This window comes from Lycorma delicatula, chromosome 2 (assembly GCF_047948215.1).
Source record: "Lycorma delicatula isolate Av1 chromosome 2, ASM4794821v1, whole genome shotgun sequence".
NCBI lineage: Eukaryota > Metazoa > Arthropoda > Insecta > Hemiptera > Fulgoridae > Lycorma > Lycorma delicatula.
In genome coordinates, this window is record NC_134456.1 from 94,699,692 (window position 1) to 94,723,915 (window position 24,224).

The following is a 24,224-nucleotide window of genomic DNA, read 5'->3' on the forward strand; positions in this document are numbered from 1 at the left end:
GATTAATTATTACTAATAAGAACATCCAGCAATAACAAAATTAAAAAAATAATTAAAAATATTCAAAGTAAACATAGATTATTACTACTGAGCTAAACTTGTGTGCAGTCAATAATTTAACAGAATACAATTGTTAAGATCATTTAGGTAATACTAAAACTACCTATAATTAATTAATAAACATGAAATTTATAAATAAAGAGTAAAACTAGCTTAGAATTCAGCATCAAGCAAATTCCAAATTCAGAATATCTGAACAAAATAAAAAAACAATTGAATCCTTAAAAAATAATATAGCTTTTGGAGAAGGTTCAATAACCACAAAACTGTTAAAAATAGTAGGGCCAAATTCGACTGATAACCTATATTCAATCTTCTTAATAATCTGTGGAGGAAAATTTTCCAAATTGGTAAACTTCCTCGATTCATCACTTACCATAAAAAGGATTACAGGAATTTCCCTTCTAGCAGTCCCTTAAAAAAATTTATCTAAAATCCTCCATAAAAGAGTGAAAAAAAAAACTCAAGGGAAAAATTTGGAGCAAGTCAAGGAGAATTTGAAAAAAGTAGATCCTGTAAGGACAATCTTCTACCTGAATATAATTAAGACATAAGACAACATCGACAAACAATTATGTAATAATGTTTTTGAATTCTAAGAGAACCTATGAATTGAAAGACAGAAAAAACTTTATTTGATATTTCAGAAGAATTTTAAACTGATCCTAAAACCAGAAAATTAATTCAAAACTTTGACCGATACCCATTCCAAAATCTGATAAGTAGACTGATCACGATAGAAATTCAACTTAATCATCTCAAAGAAATAGCTGAAAAAACCATAATTACAAAAATCGATAGAAAAGACTTTCTAAATTTCATTACAAATATAAAAAAACCACCAAATTCTAAAAAATTTAAACTCTGTAAAAATCCAGTCAAAATAATATAAAATCTAGGAGAAATGATCTAACAAAATGGCTTAGCAAAAATGACAATCAATGAAAGAATCAGAAAAATTAAAAGAGAATAGAGAATAACTAAACGGGTTCTACAAAAAAAATTCTATAAGCACAAAAATAAGACATAACATTGTAATTAAAGCTTAAAGTCTTTATCAGAATATTTAAACCTAAACAGTAGAGAGAAACAGAAAAAAGAGATTTCCCCCACTAAAATAAGAGAACAAATCCTGGAGAATAAAAAATAATTCTGAAAAACACAAAAAAGATATTTCATTCAATGAGAAAGAAAAGATTAATGTTTTTATGAACATCTTTCAAAAAAGGTAAAAAACAGACTGACAAAAAATATTCAGATTTTTTTCTTTAAATATTCAAGTTGTTGAATTAACTTGGTACTCAGATGTCAAGAAAGACTTGAGAGAAAAACTTAACAGTAAAAAGGAAGCATATAACATTTTTTCTTTTCAAGAAAAATATCCAAAAATTGGAAGGCTTCAAAGCCAAAAACAAAAATTCAGATCCAGTGATAATGGAATACTAGAAAAAGAAAAAACAACAGTGTAAGGCAAAATAAATATATATATATCATTTAAACTATTTAGTCATTCTGATGAAAATTTCAAAAATTTAGAACATAGTAGGAACAACTGATATAAACCTGAAATCATAAGTATAATTTTTAGAAAAATGGGCAATTTACATGCACTGATGTCATAACCGTACAGTAATGAATAAGAAATACATACATAATTTTATCTATTTATGAGCACTCGTTCAAATAACAAACAAGCATTTAAAGTATCATTAGAAACCATTTAGGATTATCCATTGTGTTATTACTGTATATTCTTGGTAATAAAAGCTGTCTTATATGTTAAATGGAGTAAACTGAACAAAAAGAATGACATAATCTAAAACTGCTAAAGTTATATACAACTGCACATGCTCAATCTTAGAAATCCCCAAAACTTCTTGAAGTACATGACTTACAAGGATTTGAACCATTCTATATTGTTAAGTAGTAAAGTTGAAAGATCATAAACTTGCGTGGAGTGCCTTAATTTTTGGAGCATAGAAAATAAGCAGTTATTATTAGTAATACAAAATTATTTACAATTGACAGCTGTACCAAGGTGAGGGGAATAATTATGACAAGAGGATTATTTGTGTAGATATGGTAAGGAAGGGCATGTGAACCAGTGATCTTCAATCACAGATTGGTTTCATAGCTTCTACAGTAAACTTTGTAAATATAAATACAGCAAACACGCATGCTCTCAATTTATCTCACAACAGCAGATTTTCGTACAAATTCAGTCATCAGATATAAAATTAAATAAAATAAAACATAACTCTCAGAAAATGATTTTCAGTAGTATAATAAAAAAGTACTTTAATACAGAAGCAGCTTGAAAAGTATAAAAATTTTCATTTAATACTTATCAGAAGCCACACTTTTTTTACTTTCTTATACATTATTTTAAAATAAAGGAAGTATTATGATACTTCCTTTACTTTAAAATTGCAAAAAATTTTGGTTCAGATTTCAATGGAAATACCCATTCTGACTAATTTCATCATGACGTCTGTACGTACGTATGTATCTCGCATAACTTAAAAACAATTAGCCATAGTATGTTGAAATTTTGGATTTACGACTGTTATAACATCTATTTGTGCACCTTCCCTTTTGATTCCAATCGACTGGACCAAAAAATGCCCAAAATTCAAAAAAAAATTGGATTTTAATTTATGTCCAAATTTGGTTATTTAAATCCAAATTCCAAATAAATTTTGATTTTGGATTTTTTCTTAACTGCAGTAATAAGCCCTTATTGAGAGCATTTCAACAATATATCATAAGTGGTTCTTACTTTCATTGGTTCCATAGTTATAGCCAAATGAAATTTTAATTAATGAAATATTTGGATCTTTTATAAGGGGAAGGCATATTGGTTTGAATCAGACATCTCCTTTTTTTAACATTTTTTAAATTAAATATATTGATTTATTAATAATTATTAACTTGTGATTGTAAAAAAATTTACAATAAATAATTATTCAATAACAATAAATAAAATCCCTTTCAGCATGCCAGAAGGCAGAGGTAGATTTCACCGGTGCTAAGTAGGGGATAAAAAATGATTTCCACCTTAAAGTTAAGAAAAACATCAAATTTACTCAATATGACAATGATTACATGTGAAAAAAGTTTCATATGTTTAGCATTTGACAAGTCCCATCTTCTTATAATTCCAGCAACATTTTGGTCATCATTTGCCGTAAGGATTGGTCATATCAAAAATTATTTCATACAAAAGTTTTACGTAATGTTTAGAGGACTGACGACCACTTCAAACCGATTATAATACTGTGCTTATTAAGGGAGGTATGATTTTTTTGTTTTCAAACCCCCATATTTCCTACTCCCTGGGCCAATGGTTGGTGATATCAAAAAATAGATAAGTTTTGGGTTAAGTTATTATCCAAAGAATAGTATTAACTTTAAATGAATTTGATATTTTACTTGATAATAAAGTTATAGCGATGTTTTGTTTTTTTGAAAAAGACCCCCATGGCCCGATTTTGGCCGTTAATGAACTTGACTGAGATTTTAGAACGAGTTATTTTTAAAGAAATATTTGAAAGTGATTGATGCAAAATTACGGCAGTTATCGTGTCCACAAGAAAGTGAAAAATATGTATATATAAGTAGATATATATATAAAAATGTATATATAAACATTTGAGCTGATGGTGGTTTTGGGGTCTGGGAGATGTGAAATGTGAAGATGTCAAAATTTTCTGGAAGTCGAATCATGGTACCCATCATAGTAGATCGCTTTCTTATGAAATCTACCTAAAAAAATCAGAAGTTAGTGAAATAAAATTTTTGCACTTTTAAAAATGTGTATATGTAATTTAATAGGCATTATTGGATATGTGTATATGTAATAGATTTGGTGAAACATCTGATTATTAAATATTAATTAAAAATTATAATTTAGAATCATATTATTTTTAGATTTTCTAGTTTAATTTCTTTTTAATTTTATTTAATTATTCTGGAATTTCTGTTTAATTTTATCTATATTAAAGTTAACTAAAGAGTGACTGAAAAATAGACCCTCATAAGAACAACATAAACACTGAGGCAAACATGCCTGATCTTTTATAAATTGTAAAAATTCTTAACTTTTAGTTCATTACTCCTCTGATACTGTTGGACAATATTTTCCTTAAGTCAGAGCTGATCATCATTTCATTTATTTGTCTTTTATCAATCATTTAATCGCTCTTTGGTTTGATATAATTCTTGTGATCTTAAATTTGTGTAAACGTTCTCTAGTTTTTAAATTTTCTCTTTCTTTATATTCATCATCCCCCCTTAATATTTTTATTCTTTCCTTGGTCTTAACATTTTCTTCCTCTTTATATTTATCATCGTCTCTTAATCTTTTTATTCTTTCTTTGGTTTTAACATTTTCTTCCTCTTCATCTTCTTGTCATTTTTTTGAGATATATTTCTTCATGTTATCTTTCTTTTTTCTGTATGATTGTTTCTTTTTCATTTTTGATTAATCACCAAATAATCCAAAAATAAAAACTGAATATTTTATACCGTAAATCGAAATTACATTTGTAACCAGCATACAGGAAAATTCACTAAACAGAATAGTTTAGTGACACACCAGAAATTTGAAACTATTGTTAATCAGCAACTCATGAAGATATGAATAATACTGATCTAATAATACTGATATTGCATGTAAGATTGTTGAATTAATAATTGTATAAATATTTGATGTTAATAAAAACAAATATTTCAGCAATTGTGTAACTGTGCAGTTTATTAAAGAATCAGAGTATCGTATCTCACTTTCAAATGAAATTTAAATGAAGTGCAGCAGAAAATGTATGTGTAATTTAATAAGCGTATAAGGAGAAGTCATATGGTGTCTACATCAGATTTTTTAAATTACAACTATTATATTATTTTTATTATAAAAATAGATATTATTATTTTTTGGGTGTTTCAAATCAGAGAAAAAATCTGTTTTAGATATCTAACCAAAAACTCTTCCCCAAAAATGAACTTAGAAGTTGTTAAGCATGAGGCAAGTACACCTAACAAACTAAAACCACAAATAAAATCTCTTTTATGGACTTCCTCCTTAGTCCTAGAACAATTTTTGAGCTGCTAGAACTATTTCTTCCAGTTAAGAGGGAAAAATTAAGAAAAATTAAAGTTCAGTATCAAACACAAAAATATAATACGATGCAACATGTTTAGTATATCCTCTAAAACACAGTTGGTATGTAATTATTAATTTGGGATTATGCCCCTTAAGAGTAACTATTTTCAAAGGAAAGAAAAGGTTACAGTAAAAAATATTACTGTTTTAGATTTAAAATTTAGATACTGAAGGAATGGTTAATTATTTTAAGTTAACAGTTGTAGCCAAGCTACAATTCTACAAATCCCTACTCATGACTTTTTTTACACATTATACTGAAGCTAAACTGAGGGTTATGATACTTTCCTTTACACGAGGTTGGCAATTTCAGGCCTGGCTAGATTAATTTTACTCAATACATCACCTCCTTGATATTCTCTCCAAGCGGACATTGTTAGCCACTTATAATTAACAACACATTCTGACTTGGTAATTCAGGGTTGCAAAGCAAGCTACATTCACTATCTGAGCAAGGGATCCAGCTACCATAGGGCTTTTATTTAATTCAGCTACACTATATATCCTTATCCCAGGCATATAATAAAGATTAATCAAAAAATCTGTTTACATTTTTAATCCTTTTCCTTTGTTTGGAGAACTACACGGATTGTCTGAAGATTAAACTACTGAAAATTTTACTATCTACCTTACTGCTAAAACAGTTTACAGTAGTTTTTCAAGAACCGAAATATGTAATTACAAAAACGTATGCCTAATCCATCTGGAAATTGCCCTAATCAACTGTGGAAAAAATTAACATCTAAATGACAGCCAGTTCCCAGACGTATTTTAGTATTATCAGACAGTGGTACTATCAACACACCTCCAAAAAACATAACAAATGTCTTTTTAAGTTATTTATAAGAGTTTCTTAACTACCTTCAATAATCTGGAATATCATAATGAAACGCATTGCTTTTCCATTGGTGAATCGGTATCTTTTTATTTACTAAATATTTCAAATAAGTAATCTTCTTAAAGATATTTTCTTTAAGCAAACTACAATATAAAATCTTTTAATGACATACCTCTGGAAACAAACATATTTGCCTCACTATGCAGCCCAATTTCCAAATTTTCTGTATTATATTTTTTACTTTCATAAATTCATAAGTGTAATTTTTCAACTAGAGGCGAATCCATTGTAATTGAAGACTGGAAAACACAAGTCATGTCAGTCATTTACCATACCTTCAACGAGCATTTTGTACAAGCTGATGGATAGAATTATGAACTCCACATCAATATAACTTCAGAAAACCTCTTATGCGCAAGAGCAACGCAGTTTCCAATGAGTCAAATCAATTTACTTCATTATCCTGAACTCAGCTGTGCATAATATTTTTGTTTTGTACAAATGCCTTTCAGGTGTTCACATCGACTAGAGAAGATCGATTGTCATTAGATAATTAACAGTGTTATTTATAGAGGTCAGTAAAAGAGGTAAATTGAACATCTTAAAGAAGTGGAAAGTAGGTTGTCTTGCTGGCCTTCATAGCAAGACTCCTCAATAATGAAATTTTATCAAGTAGGAACAAAAACAGTATACCATCAAATAATGTTTGAAATTGTACATTACGACAGCAACTAATAATATTGAAAAAAAAACAATCTTTTATTCATTATTGATTCTGATTTACATTTGACTCTACACTTTGTCAAATTATCTAACAGATTTATAAATGTATTTTTTACAAATATTACTGCATTATCACCTCAATTAACTTGACTTCTTTTAAGACACTAGACAATACTAAAGTAAATTCCAAGAGAAACTTTCCAACCCTCTTTATGAGGTAAATCCAGAGTTATTTTAACAGTATGCAACACATTCTAATGCTAAATTTAAGAGGTGAAAAGAAAAACCAGTAAAAACGAAAAAAAAAAGAAGCTAATAATAGATTTAAAGCTGACTCCAAGACAATTCATTTTTTGAATTCTGACTACAACTCAGTCTAAGAGGCTTTATTTCTGTTATCCTCTCAGAGTTCAAGTCAATTTAGTGAAAATTGTTATTACAGTAATAATTACTATTGTCTTTTCTGCTAAGATCACTATAGTTTCTATGTTAAGTACTGCTAACCTTTCTTAGCTTCATTCTTTTATCACTTGTTGAAGTGATCAAAGAATGAAGCTAAGAAAGGTACTCAATTTAGTGACTTACATCATCCAGTAAAAAACTTAGAAATAATCAATTTTGAATCCAAACTACTCAGACAAGAATTTATGCAAAGTTTCCAATTGCAATTATAATACCTTTTCTGGACAAATCCTTCAAGGTGAAGCATTTGGCAAATTTAAAAGGCTGCATTTTATGATAAAATTTCTACTTCACAATTATAATAACCTCTTTTTTATTTTTTGTTTTCTCAACTTTATTTTGAGAAAGAATTTTTCACTTAACATAGTTTTTATTACTCATGATTTAGTGAAGCAGTTAAGCAGATTAATCTGAAAATCTGTCATAAAAATTACCTATCTGGATTTGCTTTTTGAAGAAAAAGAATAACTATATAAAGTTGGGTGCTTTTCTATTGCATAATCACAATTTGATCTTTTCCTATTAAAATATATATGGTTAATGTAATAGTAATATTGGCCACATAATTAGTAAATAAAACCACTTACTACTACTACGTACTTTGCAAAACCATATATTAATATTTTCTTTCTTAAATTTTTAATAAAAATAACTTAAATTATACTACAACTATACCTAAGAGTGATTGTACTTTTGAGTATAGATGTTTCAATTTATGTAATGTTTCTCATTTTTTAAAAACTAACAATTCAGACATACACTCTAAAAAGCCTCTATTTAAATAAAATAACCTGTGTTCAGCAAAGTATTTGGAACAGAGACTAAATAATACATTTCACGGTAATTTATTACTACAGTACTGCAAGCATTCTTGAAATTACAATTATTTATTAATCTTATAAACAAATACATATAAATAACTTATTCATAACATAGGCAGTAATTACACATACATAAATTCCTGAGGCAATAATCAGCCAATACCTAAGATACACTAAATTATTACTACATATTTTTTCAAGACCTGTACTCTTTCATCAACATGGGCACCATTATATTTTGCACTAATCTTTTAATTCAATCAACTCGCTAATTATTTTTTAACTGGTTTTTTTTTCTTTTAACTGACTTACACAGAATAATTTAGGTTATTTTTGCTTAGACTTCATTCAGTGAGACTAATTAAACCAAAGAACAAGATACCAAACATGTAAGTATAATAGAATCTAAAGTTGTTTACAATCTTTAACATGTATATAAAAAAAAATGAAAAATATCATGATGTTAAAATTTACCAGATTATTGTGCCTATAGATAATAAAAAAATGTGATTAAAAAACTGAATTAAGGGAGGCTATATTATTTAAGATTGGTAAAGAAATCAGTTAATTTAATAAAACTATGTATTCAGACAGAAAAAGTTCATAATATGGCTTGTAAAATACACCACCAAAGTTGTTTGTTTAATTCATTTGATATTACATAATAGTGCATTCCAGATAACTGAACCACTTCGGGAATGGGACCTGGGACCATGTGGCCCTATTAAAAAAAAGAGAAGATATACACAAATACAGTACAATACAAACTAATTATTAAACAAGATTAATTATTACTTAATACAATTATAAAACTTGATTAATTATTAAACATGAATTATTATTGGGAATTTTATTTCTAATACAATATTAAAGTTATACAAACATATGATTAAATTACAAAATTATTAAATTTTTTTTGTAGTCTTACATCATTAATAAAAAAACAAGGCTTGATAAACAAAATAGAGGTACAAGCCATACTAATGACTGCCTTATATTGTCAGTAAAATACAAAAATATGTACTTTAATCTATCTCACTTGTTTAAAATTAATTCTTATGTTTTGTTCTGTTGCCTCCCTTTCACTAGCTGACATTCTAAAAATCTGGCATGGACTCACAGTTCTGCTTGTGGGCTTCCTCACTACCTTATTTCATAAAACTCAAGTCTATCAATTGATTGTTTTTTATCTTATGCAGTTACACATTTCATTTTGGATTAATCTTCAACTTTTTTCATTTAATAATCACTCCCACACAACTTCAAAAAATATGTACTGTGCAGACCAGTACGAACAAAACTTTTCTTCTAGCGGTTAAGAAGTTACCTCCCTCCAAATAGAGTTTAAACAACTTGCTTCACTAATAAATTGCGTTATTTTATGAGTGAAATAAAGAAACATATGAACTAGTGAGATTTAGGGCAACACTAGTGGGCATAAGCATTATTTTGGACATAATTTTACGTACATTATACCAATATGGTACTGTTTTTACAAAAGTGCCTTAATTAAACAGCTGCTCCGAATAACCGGTGGTCCTATTACCCAGAATTCACTTATTAAACAAAATTGATCATTTTTTTGGATAATTATACTTTCCTTATAAAAGGATAAGTATACATACACACACTTTTTTCACACTGGAAATCCAATACCAAAACTTCTACAATTAATACTGCAATTAAAAAAATTAGTATGGCACCTTCTTTGTTCTCAGTTAACTTTTATTAATAAAAAAATAAAATAAAACCATTATAAAAATACATTATGAGGCAGTTCATTTTTACTTTAAGAATATATCCATGAAACTTTTCATCAATTACTGTCCATCTCAGTTAATTAAAAATGTTACTATTCTAAACCAAATAAAAGAAAAAAAGAAAATTACACATTAACTAACGTAATCATGTGCATCAGTGTTTTTGTTCATTTTTTTCAATTATTAAAACGTAATTAGTTTTTATTTATAGTAGTTAAATATAAATGTGAAAAGGTTAGAAATAAATCAGAACTTCACCAAAATGTAAAAAAATAATAAAAAGGTTAGAACAATATAACACCAAAATATAAAAATAATTCCTTTAGAACTATTAAAAATAACAATAAAAAAAATATTTTTCTTAGATATAAATATTCAGTTGATTATAAGTCATTAGTCCAATTATGTACTAGAGAAATATAAAATTTAAAAATGAGCAACATGTAAATTTGAATTTAACAAAACCCCAACAAAATGTTTTCAAATGGTTTCTGAGGCTTATAGGAAGACTGTATTTCTCATGTATATAAGTAACACAAAAGATTCAGAAAAGGAAGTCAGAACATGGAAAATGATGAATACCCTAAACGATCTCCACTTCAAGAACCAAAGAAAATTTAGAAAAGTTATACAGTTCGAGATGACTACTTGTGAGCAGTGACAAAGAAACTACGTGAAAAAATTTTACACAAGGATCTAAACATGAAAAACGTTTGTGCCAAGGTGGTCCCTAGGGTTCTCAATCAGGGCAAAAGGAGCACTGCAAGGAAATTTGGACTGACATGATGCAGCAACTTGATGCCAACCTCAAACTTTTTCAAAAAAAAAATCATCATTTCTGGTGAAACCTGGTTCTTCCAGTATGGTCCTGAGATAAAGCGACAGCCAATACAGTGGAAAACACAGTCACCAATAATGAAAAAAAGCTCTTCGAACCAAATTGGTGAAATCAAGTCCAAAGCCATTTTGATTGTGATTTTTGACTCAAGGAAGTAATTTTGGATGAGTTCAAGAAACTACAATAGTGAATAGTGAAATTTAAAACAAGTAAAGTTTTGACAAAGCTGAAAGAAAGCATAAGAAAAAACTATCAGAAAAACAGCTCGTTCTTTTCAGGGCAATTACTTACTCAAACAGCATTTTCTGTGAATCAGTTTTTAGCTGAATAACACATTATTACACTGGAACACCCTCCACATTTAGCACCATGTGATAAATTTCTTTTTTGAAATCTGTGTTAGATGAAAAAGTAGAATCTGTGTTTAAATGAACACAGTCAATTGATACAGTAAAGAAGAAAGTTGCAGACATATTAAAACAGTTTACAGATAATGATATCCTCCATACCAGTAGAAAGGAAGATTGCTTCAATGTGTAAGTCCAAACGGGAATTATAATGAAAGGGATAAGCATTAGAATTGTATTGTACGTAAGTAAAGGTTTGTTACTGTTTCAGTTTATTTAATAGTCACACCTCATATGTAAACATATGCTTCAGCAAAGTACGCTTACAGAGTGTTTCTCAACTTGAAAGAAATCCACTGTTCCTTTCCTGTTACCACTTTTGCACCATCACTATATATTCAATACAACATGTCCAATCTATTATAGTTTTTAGTAGCCTCATAAAAAACGTAAAAGACATTGTCCTGTTGCACTACCAGATATTGATTTTTAAAGCAAGATGATTTGTCTATGATTGATCTGTCCCTATTGCATTCGTATTTCATAAAACATAACTGAGAAATGTTTGCCACATCTGTTGATTCATCAAACTGAATACTAAAAGATTCAATTAACCCAATTACTGAATTATCTGATCATGAACATTAGCAGCCATGTCACTGATTTGCCTTAATACTGTGTTGTTAGAAAGCAGAATTTTTTGCTTCTACACTTATTAAAACACTGACCATATCAATTGCAGCAGGCAATATGAGGTTTTCTTTAACTGTACAGAATTTGGACATCTTAGCTACTCCTAATGCTATGAGATAGATGCTTCAAGTGTACTTTTATCAGTATGGCTTAATTTACTAATAGAAGTTTGATGATTTCTCAAAATATATAATTTTCTTTTAGAAAATTCCAAGGGTTTGCTTTTACAATCCTCATGTTTGGTTTCCAAGGGTTAAACTAATTTTGATGCCTTTATGCTTTCATTGGAGCAGACCAGAAATCAAAACAATACAGTGGTTTTCCATCCAATGAGTTAAAACCATAATTTAAATAACTGTCATTAAACAATTTTGTCTTTTAACCAATTGAATCAGTTCATTTTTCCACCAATTTATCCATTTTGCATAAGAATCTAATTGAAAAAAAGAACAAACAAATAAAAGCTAAACCATTTGACCGCAGACTAAAAAACCAAAACCTAAATTATTATTTTCAATGAAACTACAATTTTAAAAACTTAAATAAAGGCACCAAACACACACTTTGCATTCGAAAACTAAACTGACATTCTGCAATCCCTCTTGCCTCTTTTATACTGCTGAGAGCACCTATTCAAATATAACACTCTCATAGTGAATATTATGCAAGCAGACCAAATTGCAAGGACATAGTACTCTTCAAGTTGGAACCTATAAATTGCTCATGTTTGTACACTTCATACATGCATGTTCATACCAGTCACTATAAACACAGCTAAATAGTATTAACTAGGTTTCATTGGATTGGGGTTGGGGGAGTTGTGAAATATTAATTATATTTTTATTTTTTGGGGGTTGTGAAGCTAAAAAGACTGAGAATCACTGCATTTGTCAAATCGTTTTCTGATTTTAGGCAAATCCATTGTTTCAACACTAATATCCTTTTGTTCTACAACCTCTTCTCAAACTTTCAGATCAACTAAACAATTTTCATCCTTTTATTTTTTTTTTGTCACATCTGACAAATTTTTTTACTATTAAATCTTCTTTTTTCAAGCAATCTTCCCTTTTCATTTACCATTGCAATAACTGTTTCAAATTCATAACGTTAACTTTCCTCATTTATTTTTCCATAAATATTTTTAAAGAATTCAATTTTGTTTTATTCACTTTTGTGCAGGCTTTATGTGTACATCTCACATGTGTATATTTATTATTTTTTGAAGGATTACATCCAAGAATGATTTATCAATGATTAACAATTTTTACATGTTCACTTTATCTCAAGTAAAATAAAGATTATTTTAAACATGAAGGATTTTCCCCTTCAATAAATAGGTTAGGTGTAATATTCAAGATATTGTCTAAAATTAGTCAAGAGTAGGTAACAGTGTTTATGTAAATTTTACTTGAAATAAACTGTAATCTCTTCTTACAAATTTAGTTCAACTATTTCTTTTGTAGCATTATTTCATTATTTTTGTATTCCAAGATGTTTCATTTAGGTTTAAATTTACCACTGAATGACCGTTTTTGAAAAAAAAAAATAGTTTAAATTTTTTTATTTGCACAGAAAATGATATATGTAATGAAATGTAATACTGACCTCCATGGTTAACTGGAAGCATCTCTAGTCTTTGTTGGGAAGATTCTGGATTTGAAACCCAGAATTTTTTTTATAATATACAAAATTCATCTATATTTAGGTGTACACTATTGTTGCTTGGAGAATAAATAAATATACAGAACTTGTCAATTTAATGTAATACAAACAATAAAAGTAAAATTACATGGTTTTCTTCAAATGAATTAACTCAGCCAAGGTAAATGAAAATAGCCACATCTCTTCTTCATCATTTATCATCCCTGATTATCATACAGTCACTCTCTATTCACTCTCAACATCAGATTACAATATATAAATAAGCATTTAATCAAATCAGGAGAAGTATACTCATCACATAAAACATAGCAGTTTTTAACAGAAAGGTCTTCATATTCCATCCCACTTTATTATATGCCAAATATTTCTTTCTGTTACTCTTTCTTCTGCCTTTGGTACCCTAGTCTATGTGTTTACTTCCTTAGTAAGATCGATTAAAAAAATATCTTTTAGAAGATTAATATTAACTAAAAGAAAAAATTCTGACTTTTGAAACCATGAAATGTTTGGTGAATAATTAACACTTCAGTACTAGTCAATCTACTTGGCTATACTTATTATAAAACAGATAGTTCTAGATGAGAAAAGTATACTTTTATTTTTTCTTCATAAGATAAAAAGATTGCACTTACAAAAAAGATTTTTTATGGGAGACTAAACGATTAATAAATTCTATGAATACCTATCAAACATTGGTATATATTTGCATGCAAGTACACCTGGTCTACTCAATTGTGACCTTTGCCTTTTTATGAAAATCCCCAATTCACTTTTCTCCAATATAGTAAAATCTGCTAACAGAAAGTATCTTATAACTACTGCTGACTTGTAAACATTTAACAAAATTCATAAGCATAACAAATTTATCATATTTTAGCTAAAACAGGCTTATTAATCAAAATCATGTATAATATTAATACTGATTCTGCTTTATGGGTATTGTCAATCGCTTATAAATTCCTACTATCCCTCATTTTGCTATTTATAGCCCCAGTGTTTAGCCCATTTCATTATTAAAATAATTATTTTAGTAGCATGGGCAGATACGTGTTATTAAGTCATGTGTTTATTTAGTATTATTACTTAATACTTAACAAATCTGTGGTTCTACTCTGGTTAAAAATAAGCAATATATTGTGTTAATAAATCCAAACTATAAGTGATTCACTTAAAAATTTTGTAGGTTAAATGTGAAGTCATTGTAATTTACAAACATTATTATTATTATGCTTATTCAGTAAGCATATGTCAAATAACAGACATTTTCATTATTAATTTGTAATTTTTTATAAGTTTAAAAAATTAACTGACAAAATAATAAAGAAATCTCAGAAAAGAGTAAGGAAATATAATTTTGAGTGAATTTTTTAACTGTAGAATCATATTAATGGAAATTTTTAATTGAACAAACTTCAAAAGAGTATCTGAAATAATAAGAAATTATGTGATCAATGATCATATAAGCAAAGGTTGTCTTACAACTCTTAGGAAAATTGTTTTAAATTGAAGAAAGGGTTTTCAGACAGCATTTTATTATAACATGTAAAGTGGCAAAACTCATGTCACTTCTTACATTATAAGGGTCAGTAAAATATATATCGAACTTTTATCTTCATGTCTTACATACAAATATGAGTGGGCTGGGACAGAGGGACATTAACAATAGAAACATGGGGAGGGGATGAACAACACTCCAGCCAACTCAGCATTTGTGTCTTTCTGATCAGTAGCAACATGTCAGAACAAGATGCTCCATTGTTGGTTGTGCAATGTATTATCAAGAATTATTCCTCATGATGTCCTTCAAAAACTTTTACTACTGCAACCCAAGTCTACTGAACCCAAGACTACAAAAATCTGAGCATCAACATCTAATATTGATGAAACTGCATTGGAAGTGGATATGGTCATGGAAGAGCCCATTCTGTAATTACAAAGCACACTGAGTTCCATAAGCTTGTGTGAGGTGGGTTCCAAGGCCTTTTGACTCAAAATCAGAAACAGGTCCAAAGGAAATTTGCCAAAACCTCCAGAATTGATTTTAACAAGAGGGAAATAACTTTTTGCATTGAATAATCACATGCGATGAGTCGTGGATCAACTGCTACACTTCCAAGTCAAAATCAATTAGTATAAGAGGAGTACGAGTGGTGAGCCTTGCCCTATAAAGACCAAAACATAAACATCAATCAGAAAAATCTTGATAACTGTCTTTTAGGATTGAATGCTTGGGACAAAATGAAAGCAGCGCACAAACAAAAGTCACATCAGTCGATCAGAGATGCGATTCTTCTTCACCACAATACCAGGACTCACACAGCCATTAGCATTTGAAATAAATTAAATAAAATTTACTTGATAACCTTAGAACATCTCTGCTCAGTCAATTTATTCCTATACAATTTCATTCTGTTTAGGCCACAGGAGGAGGGACTGGTAAGACATCGATTCCAGAGCAACAGTGAGGTAAGACTTTATGGACAGTTAGCTTGTGACATACTCTCAAACTTTTTATGAAGAAGGAACCCCACACGCTCCCCATAAATTGGTTAAAAGTTTTAGAAATTCAGAGATAATATAGAAAACCAATAAATATATTTAGTATTTTGTTAGGAAGTTTAATAATTATTTTATTATTATATTTTATGATCGCATAAGATCACTTTAGTCAGTCAATTACCCAAATCTCTTCGATGAGACTGTTTGGGTCTCGCAATACTTTTTCATATGTTCTGATCTCTGTGCCTTTTCTAATGTTGAAAATGTCCACGTTGTGAGTTTTTTCTTGAGTGTGAGGTCAGTGTTTTTTTCTTGATTTTCTTGTTTAATTTGATCTTATCTGTGGTGTTTTATGGTGTAAGGCAAGTTTCTTTCAGATCCTCTCTTATTTCTCTGATCCATCTGAGTCGAGATAGTACTCGCTAGGTGTTTTTGAAGTTTTGAATCTTCCATACTCATGATATATCCAAAGAATCCTAGTCTCCTCTTACGCATCACATCAGTGATGGGTTCTAACTCTTGTACACAACTCACCACTGCCCGTCTTTCTGGTACTTTTTATTGATGCAGGTTCTCACAAGTCTTTTAATTTTCTAGAGTCTGTCTGTCTTTGTTCATTCGTTTACGAGGAAAAGTGTTTCTGCTGTATAAATGGCTTCTGGTTTTATAGCTGTGTTGTAATCTCTTATTTTTACTTTTATTGATAGGCATTTTTTGTTGCGTACCAGGTTAATTTTTGACCTTTAGCTAGCTTGTTTCTTCTTATTTGGATCAAGGTTTTTACATTTAGGGTGTATGTTACCATTTCTCTGTATTTAAATTGGGTAGCTATTTTGATTTTATTACCGTTTATGTTTACTTCTTCTAATCGTGTTGGTTTTTGAGGCATAATTTCTGTCTTTTCAAATAGTATTTTGAGGCCAATTTTATTTACAATATTTTGAAGTTCTAATATCTGTGATTTTTCGGCCTATTTTTACTTTTGGAAGGCATTTTTTTGAGCCCCTCCCTATTACCATTTCTAGAGCACAGTTGAATAATAGTGGTGAGAGCCCATCGCTTTGGCGTAGTCCTGTTTTGATCTCAAATAGTTCTGAGAGCTTGTCTCTGAATTTTACCATCAAATTAGTTTGCTGAATTTTACTTTTAAGTTGGTGTTTGTGAAGGTCAGTTTTATCATGTTTATTAATTTGGTATGTAGTCTGAGGTGTCTTAGAATTTTTAATAGGGATTCTCTGTGGATGCAATCATAAGATTTCTTGAAATCTACAAATGTTATTACAAAATCTGTTTCTTTTCCTGTTGTAATCCATTATTAACTTGAGACTCATGACCTGGTCTGGACAGCTCCTCCAGAGTCTGAAACCTGTCTGGTATTCTCCTAATTCTTTCTCAAGTTGTAAACTGATCCTGTTGAGAATCATTCTAAGAAGAATTTTGTATGTTGTGTCTAGGAGTGAGATTCCCCTGTAATTAAGATCTAACAATTACAGGGAAATCTCACACCTTCTTTTGTAAAAGGGGTTTTGTCCCCTTTTTTGTGTAGTGGATGGATGGATGAGGGCTGTCTTCCACTGTTCTGGTAGTTCTTTGATTCAGATGTTGACAAGCTGTTTATGAAGGGCAATTCTTGCTATCTTCCTGCATGTTTCCAGATCTCTACAAAAGCCTCTCTCTCTCTCTCTCTCTCTCTCTCTATATATATATATATATATATATATATATATATATATATATATATATATATATATTATTTTATGTAGAATACATAATTTTATTTATTATTATCCAATTAGCATATAAATATATAATTTTCCTTTAATTTTATTTGTTTTTCAATTACGAACACAAGTCTTTTTTAAATAATTCTTATTACAATCAACAGCCACAAACTTCAATTAATTTTTATTGGAGAATTAATTTTAATCATCAGTGGGATCCAGTTTTTAAGTGGGCTTGGTCACCAACCAAGATCCCTCACTTCATACCTGTGAGTTCAACAGATTCATTCATTATATTCTTAGAAATATGAGGTGCATTTAACTATACACTGTAGGCAGATGCGGTTTACTCTTTTAAGAAGATCCACAAGAAAAATTATAATTCACCACATTTCTGATCAGTATCACACAATTTGGTTAAATTACAGGCTATTTATTATTTCCAGAAAGCTCAAGTTAGAGTGATACACACACACAAATGTTAGCATGCACACACATGTACACATACACACAAATTCCAATTTACTATAAAAATAAACATGGATACATGGAGACAATCAAAACATAGGAACTAAATGCAGCCTAAACAGAAACAAAAAAGATAAGACAAACAAACAGTGAGCAACTTAAAACCAAACCAAATAGAATCAACTACAAAGAGTTTCAACATGAAACATTTTATGAATGAAATAAAAATGTAAATTAAATGAAATTCTGTATTCACATAAACAAAAATTTATAGGTTTAAAATATTTTTACAAAAGATATTTGAAGTGAACACCCTGAAGAGCAATGCACTTTTGAGCTAGAGCGATCAAATTGAAAGTAATCTGATGCTAAACACTTTCATTGCTATCAATTTCTTGACAAATGTTAACCTTCAGTTCATCAATAATGAGGGAATTTAATTCATAAATTCTATCCTTCAAATAGCCCCAGAAGAAAAAAAATCACAACAACACAACTCTGGAGAATACAGGAGCCACTGCCCTCCAGATAAATGTGTGGTAGAAAATCATTTGATGTAAGACACATTGCTTCATCTTATTGGACAAAGCCATCCTTTTTTTCACATCTGTTAAACTGTATGTAGAATTCTTCAAAAATTGTATACTTCTGTATTGACAGTCTGGTCAAAAATATTAGTTTTGCTGTACAATTATTAGAAACACCACACTGTACACAGATTTTCTCATTATGGTGTGGATGCTCAAACATTTACTGGGATTTTCTGTCATTCAGTACTTTTGGTGTTGCATAAAATAAACAAGCCCAAATAAATGAAACTGTGCCTCATCTAACATGAAATATAGATCAAGAGTCTATTTGTCCATTGACAATTTTTTGGAGATGACAGTTACAATAATTAAGATCATTTGGTTTGTCTCTTTCCGTAAAGTTGTTACACAATATGGTTTAAAATTTAAATCGTGAGGAATTTTATGGGAAGATGTGTATTTTAAACCACTTTGTTGTAATAACTTCTTAATTTTTTTGGACCTGCAGAAGTTCTTTGAATACTGGCTATGGCCTCTGGAGTTCTAAACAAAAGGTGCCTACTTTATTTTGTGTTTGAATAGACCGCATTGTATACCATTTTTTAACCAAAATGTGTATCCTACTCTTTGTTGAGATCCTGGCATACAGAAATTTTTCTGCAAATATTTGATGCATTTTTTTTTTAAAGAATCATTAATGCACATTAGCTTCTACTACAGCAAGCCTTTCCTTGATCAAATAAAGCACTGTAGAAAAACACAACTGCAAAAATAAAACTATACTGCACTGAAGCAGGAACAGTTTACAACAACATGAGTAGTGACATACGCAACTGATATTAGCTTAGTAGAAGTAGCATCCCAACCCCGTAGGGGAAGACACCCGCCTACTGACATTCCGGTCGCCACACCACCCCTCCCCTGTTGGGCTTTAATGGGAGTCGTGTATCGCCCTCTGACTTTTTACATCTCATAGTAACAGCCTGGCCTCATTGGGATGTCACCAATGTAAATGCCTCGGTGCATATAATTTACAAATCACTGACATAATTTACATTTATATCGGTGATTTATAGACTCAGCTTTTACCTTCGCCTCGTGTAGGCCTCATCCGGACTACATCATATCCCTCTGAACTAGCTAACTGATTTCGCAGAAGCACGAACCTCATGCCTAGTTCTACTTTTATTGAGCCAATTTCTGTGAATGTCTCAAAATTCGAGGCAATTTCAACACAACATACCACCAAAAATGTTGCTCACAACAACAAAATTTAGTCTTAATTCCCTTACTGAACCCAACATTGGGTTCGTACCCAGACTTAGGTTAAATTATGGACTCCGGTCTGGTCTACAAGGGAGAGGCAGACACACCTTCTACTCCCACTCAGCTCCATCGCAGAGTCCCGTATAACATTCACCTTTTAAACCATCGTCGAGATGCCACTACACCTCACGGTTGCATGGGATCCATGCCCTTAGCAGTGCAGTTGCCATCCTGCCGACAATGTCGTGTGCTCATCCTAATCTGCCCTCATCAAAACATTGCTACACCTCACAGCTGCATGGTAACCCATGCCCTCAGCAGTGCAGTCGCCGTTCCACCAACAGCTTATACAATTAATAATTACCACAAATCTATCTAACCGTGGCTTGCCACCAAAATAGAATTAGCAGCAGCAGTGTTAAATGATACTCTAACTGTAGTTTGAGGCGACTCAATTCAGTTTTAAGTTACTCACTCAGTACCTTGTTAACCAAGCCTATTAATAATAGGAATATTACAGTACTCCTGTAAAATAATTCCTTTTGAGATAATTCAAAATAAGTTATTAACTTCTGACCTGATACCTTAATTTTTAAAATTTTTATTAAACTCATATCACACTCAATAGGCCTAAATTAGGGCAACAATTAATATTTTGTTTCCATTTAGCTTACTAATTTCTATATAATACAAATGATACAGTTTTACTGCTCTGCACATGCTGTTGCAATGATATATTTTTAATAGTTTGAAATGAAAAAGCATTATTAGAACTGGTTACTCAATTCCAACATAAATTGTTAATCAATTTTACAGCTGTGTGTATAAGTAATTTGTAAATAAGTCGAAGGTCAGTTAATTAATACATAATGAAACAAGGAGCATAATGGGTAAATTCTATTGTAATTATGATTTATTTTGTAGAATAAAATAAAATTAATATTATCAAATGCATAAACTATATGGTTAATGATCTCACAATATGCTACATCTAACTGGTACATTTTCCCACTATTACAGTAACTGACTTAGCTATTCCATCATGGACAGATTTGTTACCTAACTCCCACTCATTCATGAGTTCATACAATGTACATATATATGCAGAAATAATTTGGGCATATTTTTATATTATACTACAAACCTTTTATATAACTGAGTTCCAACTCGTGTTTTTCTTTCATTATCTACACTATAATTACCAAATTTTTTTACACATCTGGTCATTTCAATGACAGACAATCTCATATTATACTAAATACTTATTTCAAACAATGTCTACATAATTATACTGCACACATAAAAAAATGTTTTGCTATACATATGTTTCGGCTGAATTCTGAAAACTAATCTACAAATAAGAGCTTACAGACTGCTTTTACTGCAAGCTCCTTTTACTTAAATACAGTAGAGGAAAATTCTCTTGTACACCAGTCCAAACAATACTAAACGTCACATTAGTACTATGTGTGACACAAATCTCAGTATCAAATCTTAACAATGAACACCAAAATGTATTACTTACAATCAAATATTTATGTATTTTAAATTCCATAAACAAATGTTTGTAGATAACTTAAGACACAGTTACTCCTAAAAGAGACACAGCCATTCTAAAGATTAAAAGGATCACATGTGAGATTTACAAAGAAAAATGAGAATAAAGTGGTTTCTGATGTCTTTTTTACTGTTGCAAATGTATAATTACTTTTCAGCATGCCAGGACCACTGAACTACAGATAATATTAAGCTTTAAAAGTAGCTCCTCTATTCAGTTCACTGCAAGAATGAACTGTATAATAAACGTCATCTATCAAAAGGAATTTGTGGCTAGTACTTACTTGAATTTCTGATGCTTAACATGCGTTACCATTAAGAAAGACTGGGAGATTGTGTTAATAAACTATTGTACCCTTTTCTACAGTAAATAAAGATTTGTATCAGAACTAACATTAATTAAATTTATGACTACCAAGCAAAATTCATGATTTTTTTTATTATCAATACTACATCTACTTTTGCATTAATATGTATTAATGCATTATTTAACCCCAAAACAGTATGCAAACTTATTACATCAATTTATTTTTTAAATGTAACTGAAGAATTAATCAGAACAAAAACGATTGCAGTGTGTGTAGCTTTTCCAAAACTTAAAGACTATAGAAATCCAAAACTGCATATTTTTGTACAGACCACAAATAAATATCATGAATAAAACCTATATGTTCTTGTGACAAGAGCATCTAACAAACATATTTTTAATAAAATCACACAAAAGGACCACATGCATGTAACATTCACAGTTTTATTCTCACTAATTATTAATAATCTGTGAATGATTATTAATCATTCTATCAGCCTCTCAGCCTATCAATGAGTATTTTCTCACAAGATCTGCCAGCAGCTAGTACAGAAAAATACAAGTCAAATAAACTATTTAAATTTTACCTAAGCAAAAGGATTATTTAAAAATAAAAATATAGATTGGTAGTAAATAACTATAGCACAAAATGCATTTATTTATCAAGAGAGGTAACCTCGGTTACAAATCACAATTTAACAAAGGAAAAACATGAAAACAATTAACAATTATTTAATTTCTTCTAAATCATAAAAACTATTATATTCTACGTCAATATTACAGATAAATGCACTTCTAGTTTCAAGTTTTTTGTGCTTGCTCATTCTGTACTCTTTTCATAAATTCTTCATCTTGAACGGACATTTGAGTTAATTTCTTTCCCACTCTTTCATGAACATCTAAATATTTAGCAACACACCTATCAATACAAACTGATTCACCTTTACCTAACTCAGCATCTTTATATTTAGGTGGTATACATTTTTTATGACAAGCTGCTGTCATTTTATTGTACATATCAGCCATCATTTCAATTTCCAAATCCTGTACTAACTGAAGCCTTGCTGGATCTATATTTTGTATGTTTGCCATTTTATTAGCGGGCTATATCGATTATAAAATGTTACAAAAGTCCTACTCACTTTATCTTTAAAAAAATTTAATCTGCGCGGTATCTCTCGCCAGTACCAGCCAATCGTATACGTTCTCTAATTTTCATATTTTCATAGCGCTTTGCATCAATAGATCTTTTTGATAAAACAAAAGCGTAAATTCCACCAGCAATTGCAGCACTCCTTCAAAAGAAGATAATTACATTTATTAATACTAATCACTAAACATCATAATAAAATAATTCAACTGAAATTGAATCTATCATAAAGAAAAGTAATTTACTAGTAAAGTCAAATCACTTTGAACTAAAAAGTAATCCACATGTAGTCAATCATGACTTACTTTTCGATTAAAAATAATATATACTCACACACATCACAATCATTTATTTATTCTTTCCAAGAACATCCAAATACAGCTACCCTTATCTGCAATGGTTTCTTTTTCATAAGAAATAAACTTTGTATAATGCCTGACAACTTTCATGCCCAAAAATTTCCATAGAATTTAGAGGAAAAGTAAACAATTAAAATCAGCTGATGAGCAGCATCTAAAATTAATCTAATTTTTTCCAAAATTATGTTATGCATCTTTTCCTAAATTTAAATGTGATGTATTTAAAATGTCACATACAGTGAAACTATACATTCAAATTCTATACACTTAAATAAACTACTCTTTAACCAGAAAACGTTATAGAAAATCGTTAATGGTTATTAGTAATGGCAGCAGACAACAAACTACATAACTATTTATGATTTTAAAGGTTTTTAAAGCAGCTCTACAAAAAAATTCTGTTTTTTGTAGACAAAATGAAAAAGACCTTAAAACCAGTTACAATATTTTGTCACCTATTATAATTGAAGTGGGCAATTAGATACAGTCCTTGAAAAATAAAATTTTTTTCATGTTTTTGATTCAAACTCAGAAAATCCACAGATTTAATAAGATAAATAATATTAACAATTAATGAAATCCACCTTACCAGCACATTGATATGAACTCCAGATCTTTTGGCTTACTTGAAAGCCATCATCAGGAGATAAATTTATTGCATTAAAGTTCAAAATTTAAAAGATCACAGTTAAAATGTTAAACAGCATGACTGTCCAATCCTACCAGTATACTAAGGAATATACATGTACTCTGATGGATTAAAATGAAATAAAATGGAACCATGTTATCAAAGACATTAGATTAAATTATTACTTTTTTATATTTATATTTAGTTAAGTTTTTAAATAATATAAAGTTTTTAAAATATCTTTGTCCATTAAGGAAATTTTTATTATTACAGTATATGATATTTTTCCAAATCAGAAGTAGTATAATATTTACACTAAATATCTAAGATTCTCATGAAGAAATCAAACCCAGAACCTATCAGTTGAAAGACAG

The 24,224-nt window shown here is 29.7% G+C and overlaps 1 protein-coding gene across 8 annotated transcripts in view; it reads right to left on the reverse strand.

The window, feature by feature from the left end:
* LOC142319015 (mitochondrial import inner membrane translocase subunit Tim10-like) overlaps window positions 1–24,224 on the reverse strand; it is a 53,515-nt gene that overhangs the window by 25,701 nt on the left and 3,590 nt on the right. For 7 of the 8 annotated variants that reach the window (XR_012755092.1, XM_075355814.1, XM_075355812.1 and 4 more), the window contains exon 2: window positions 22,856–23,008. Coding sequence is in view for 1 of the 8 variants with exons in the window: in XM_075355818.1 (XP_075211933.1) it covers window positions 22,515–22,805 (291 nt within the window). In the remaining 7 variants the exon portion in view is untranslated. Of the gene's footprint in view, window positions 1–22,336; window positions 23,009–24,224 lie in introns of those variants that run through there. The other variant, XM_075355818.1, reaches the window with a different exon arrangement.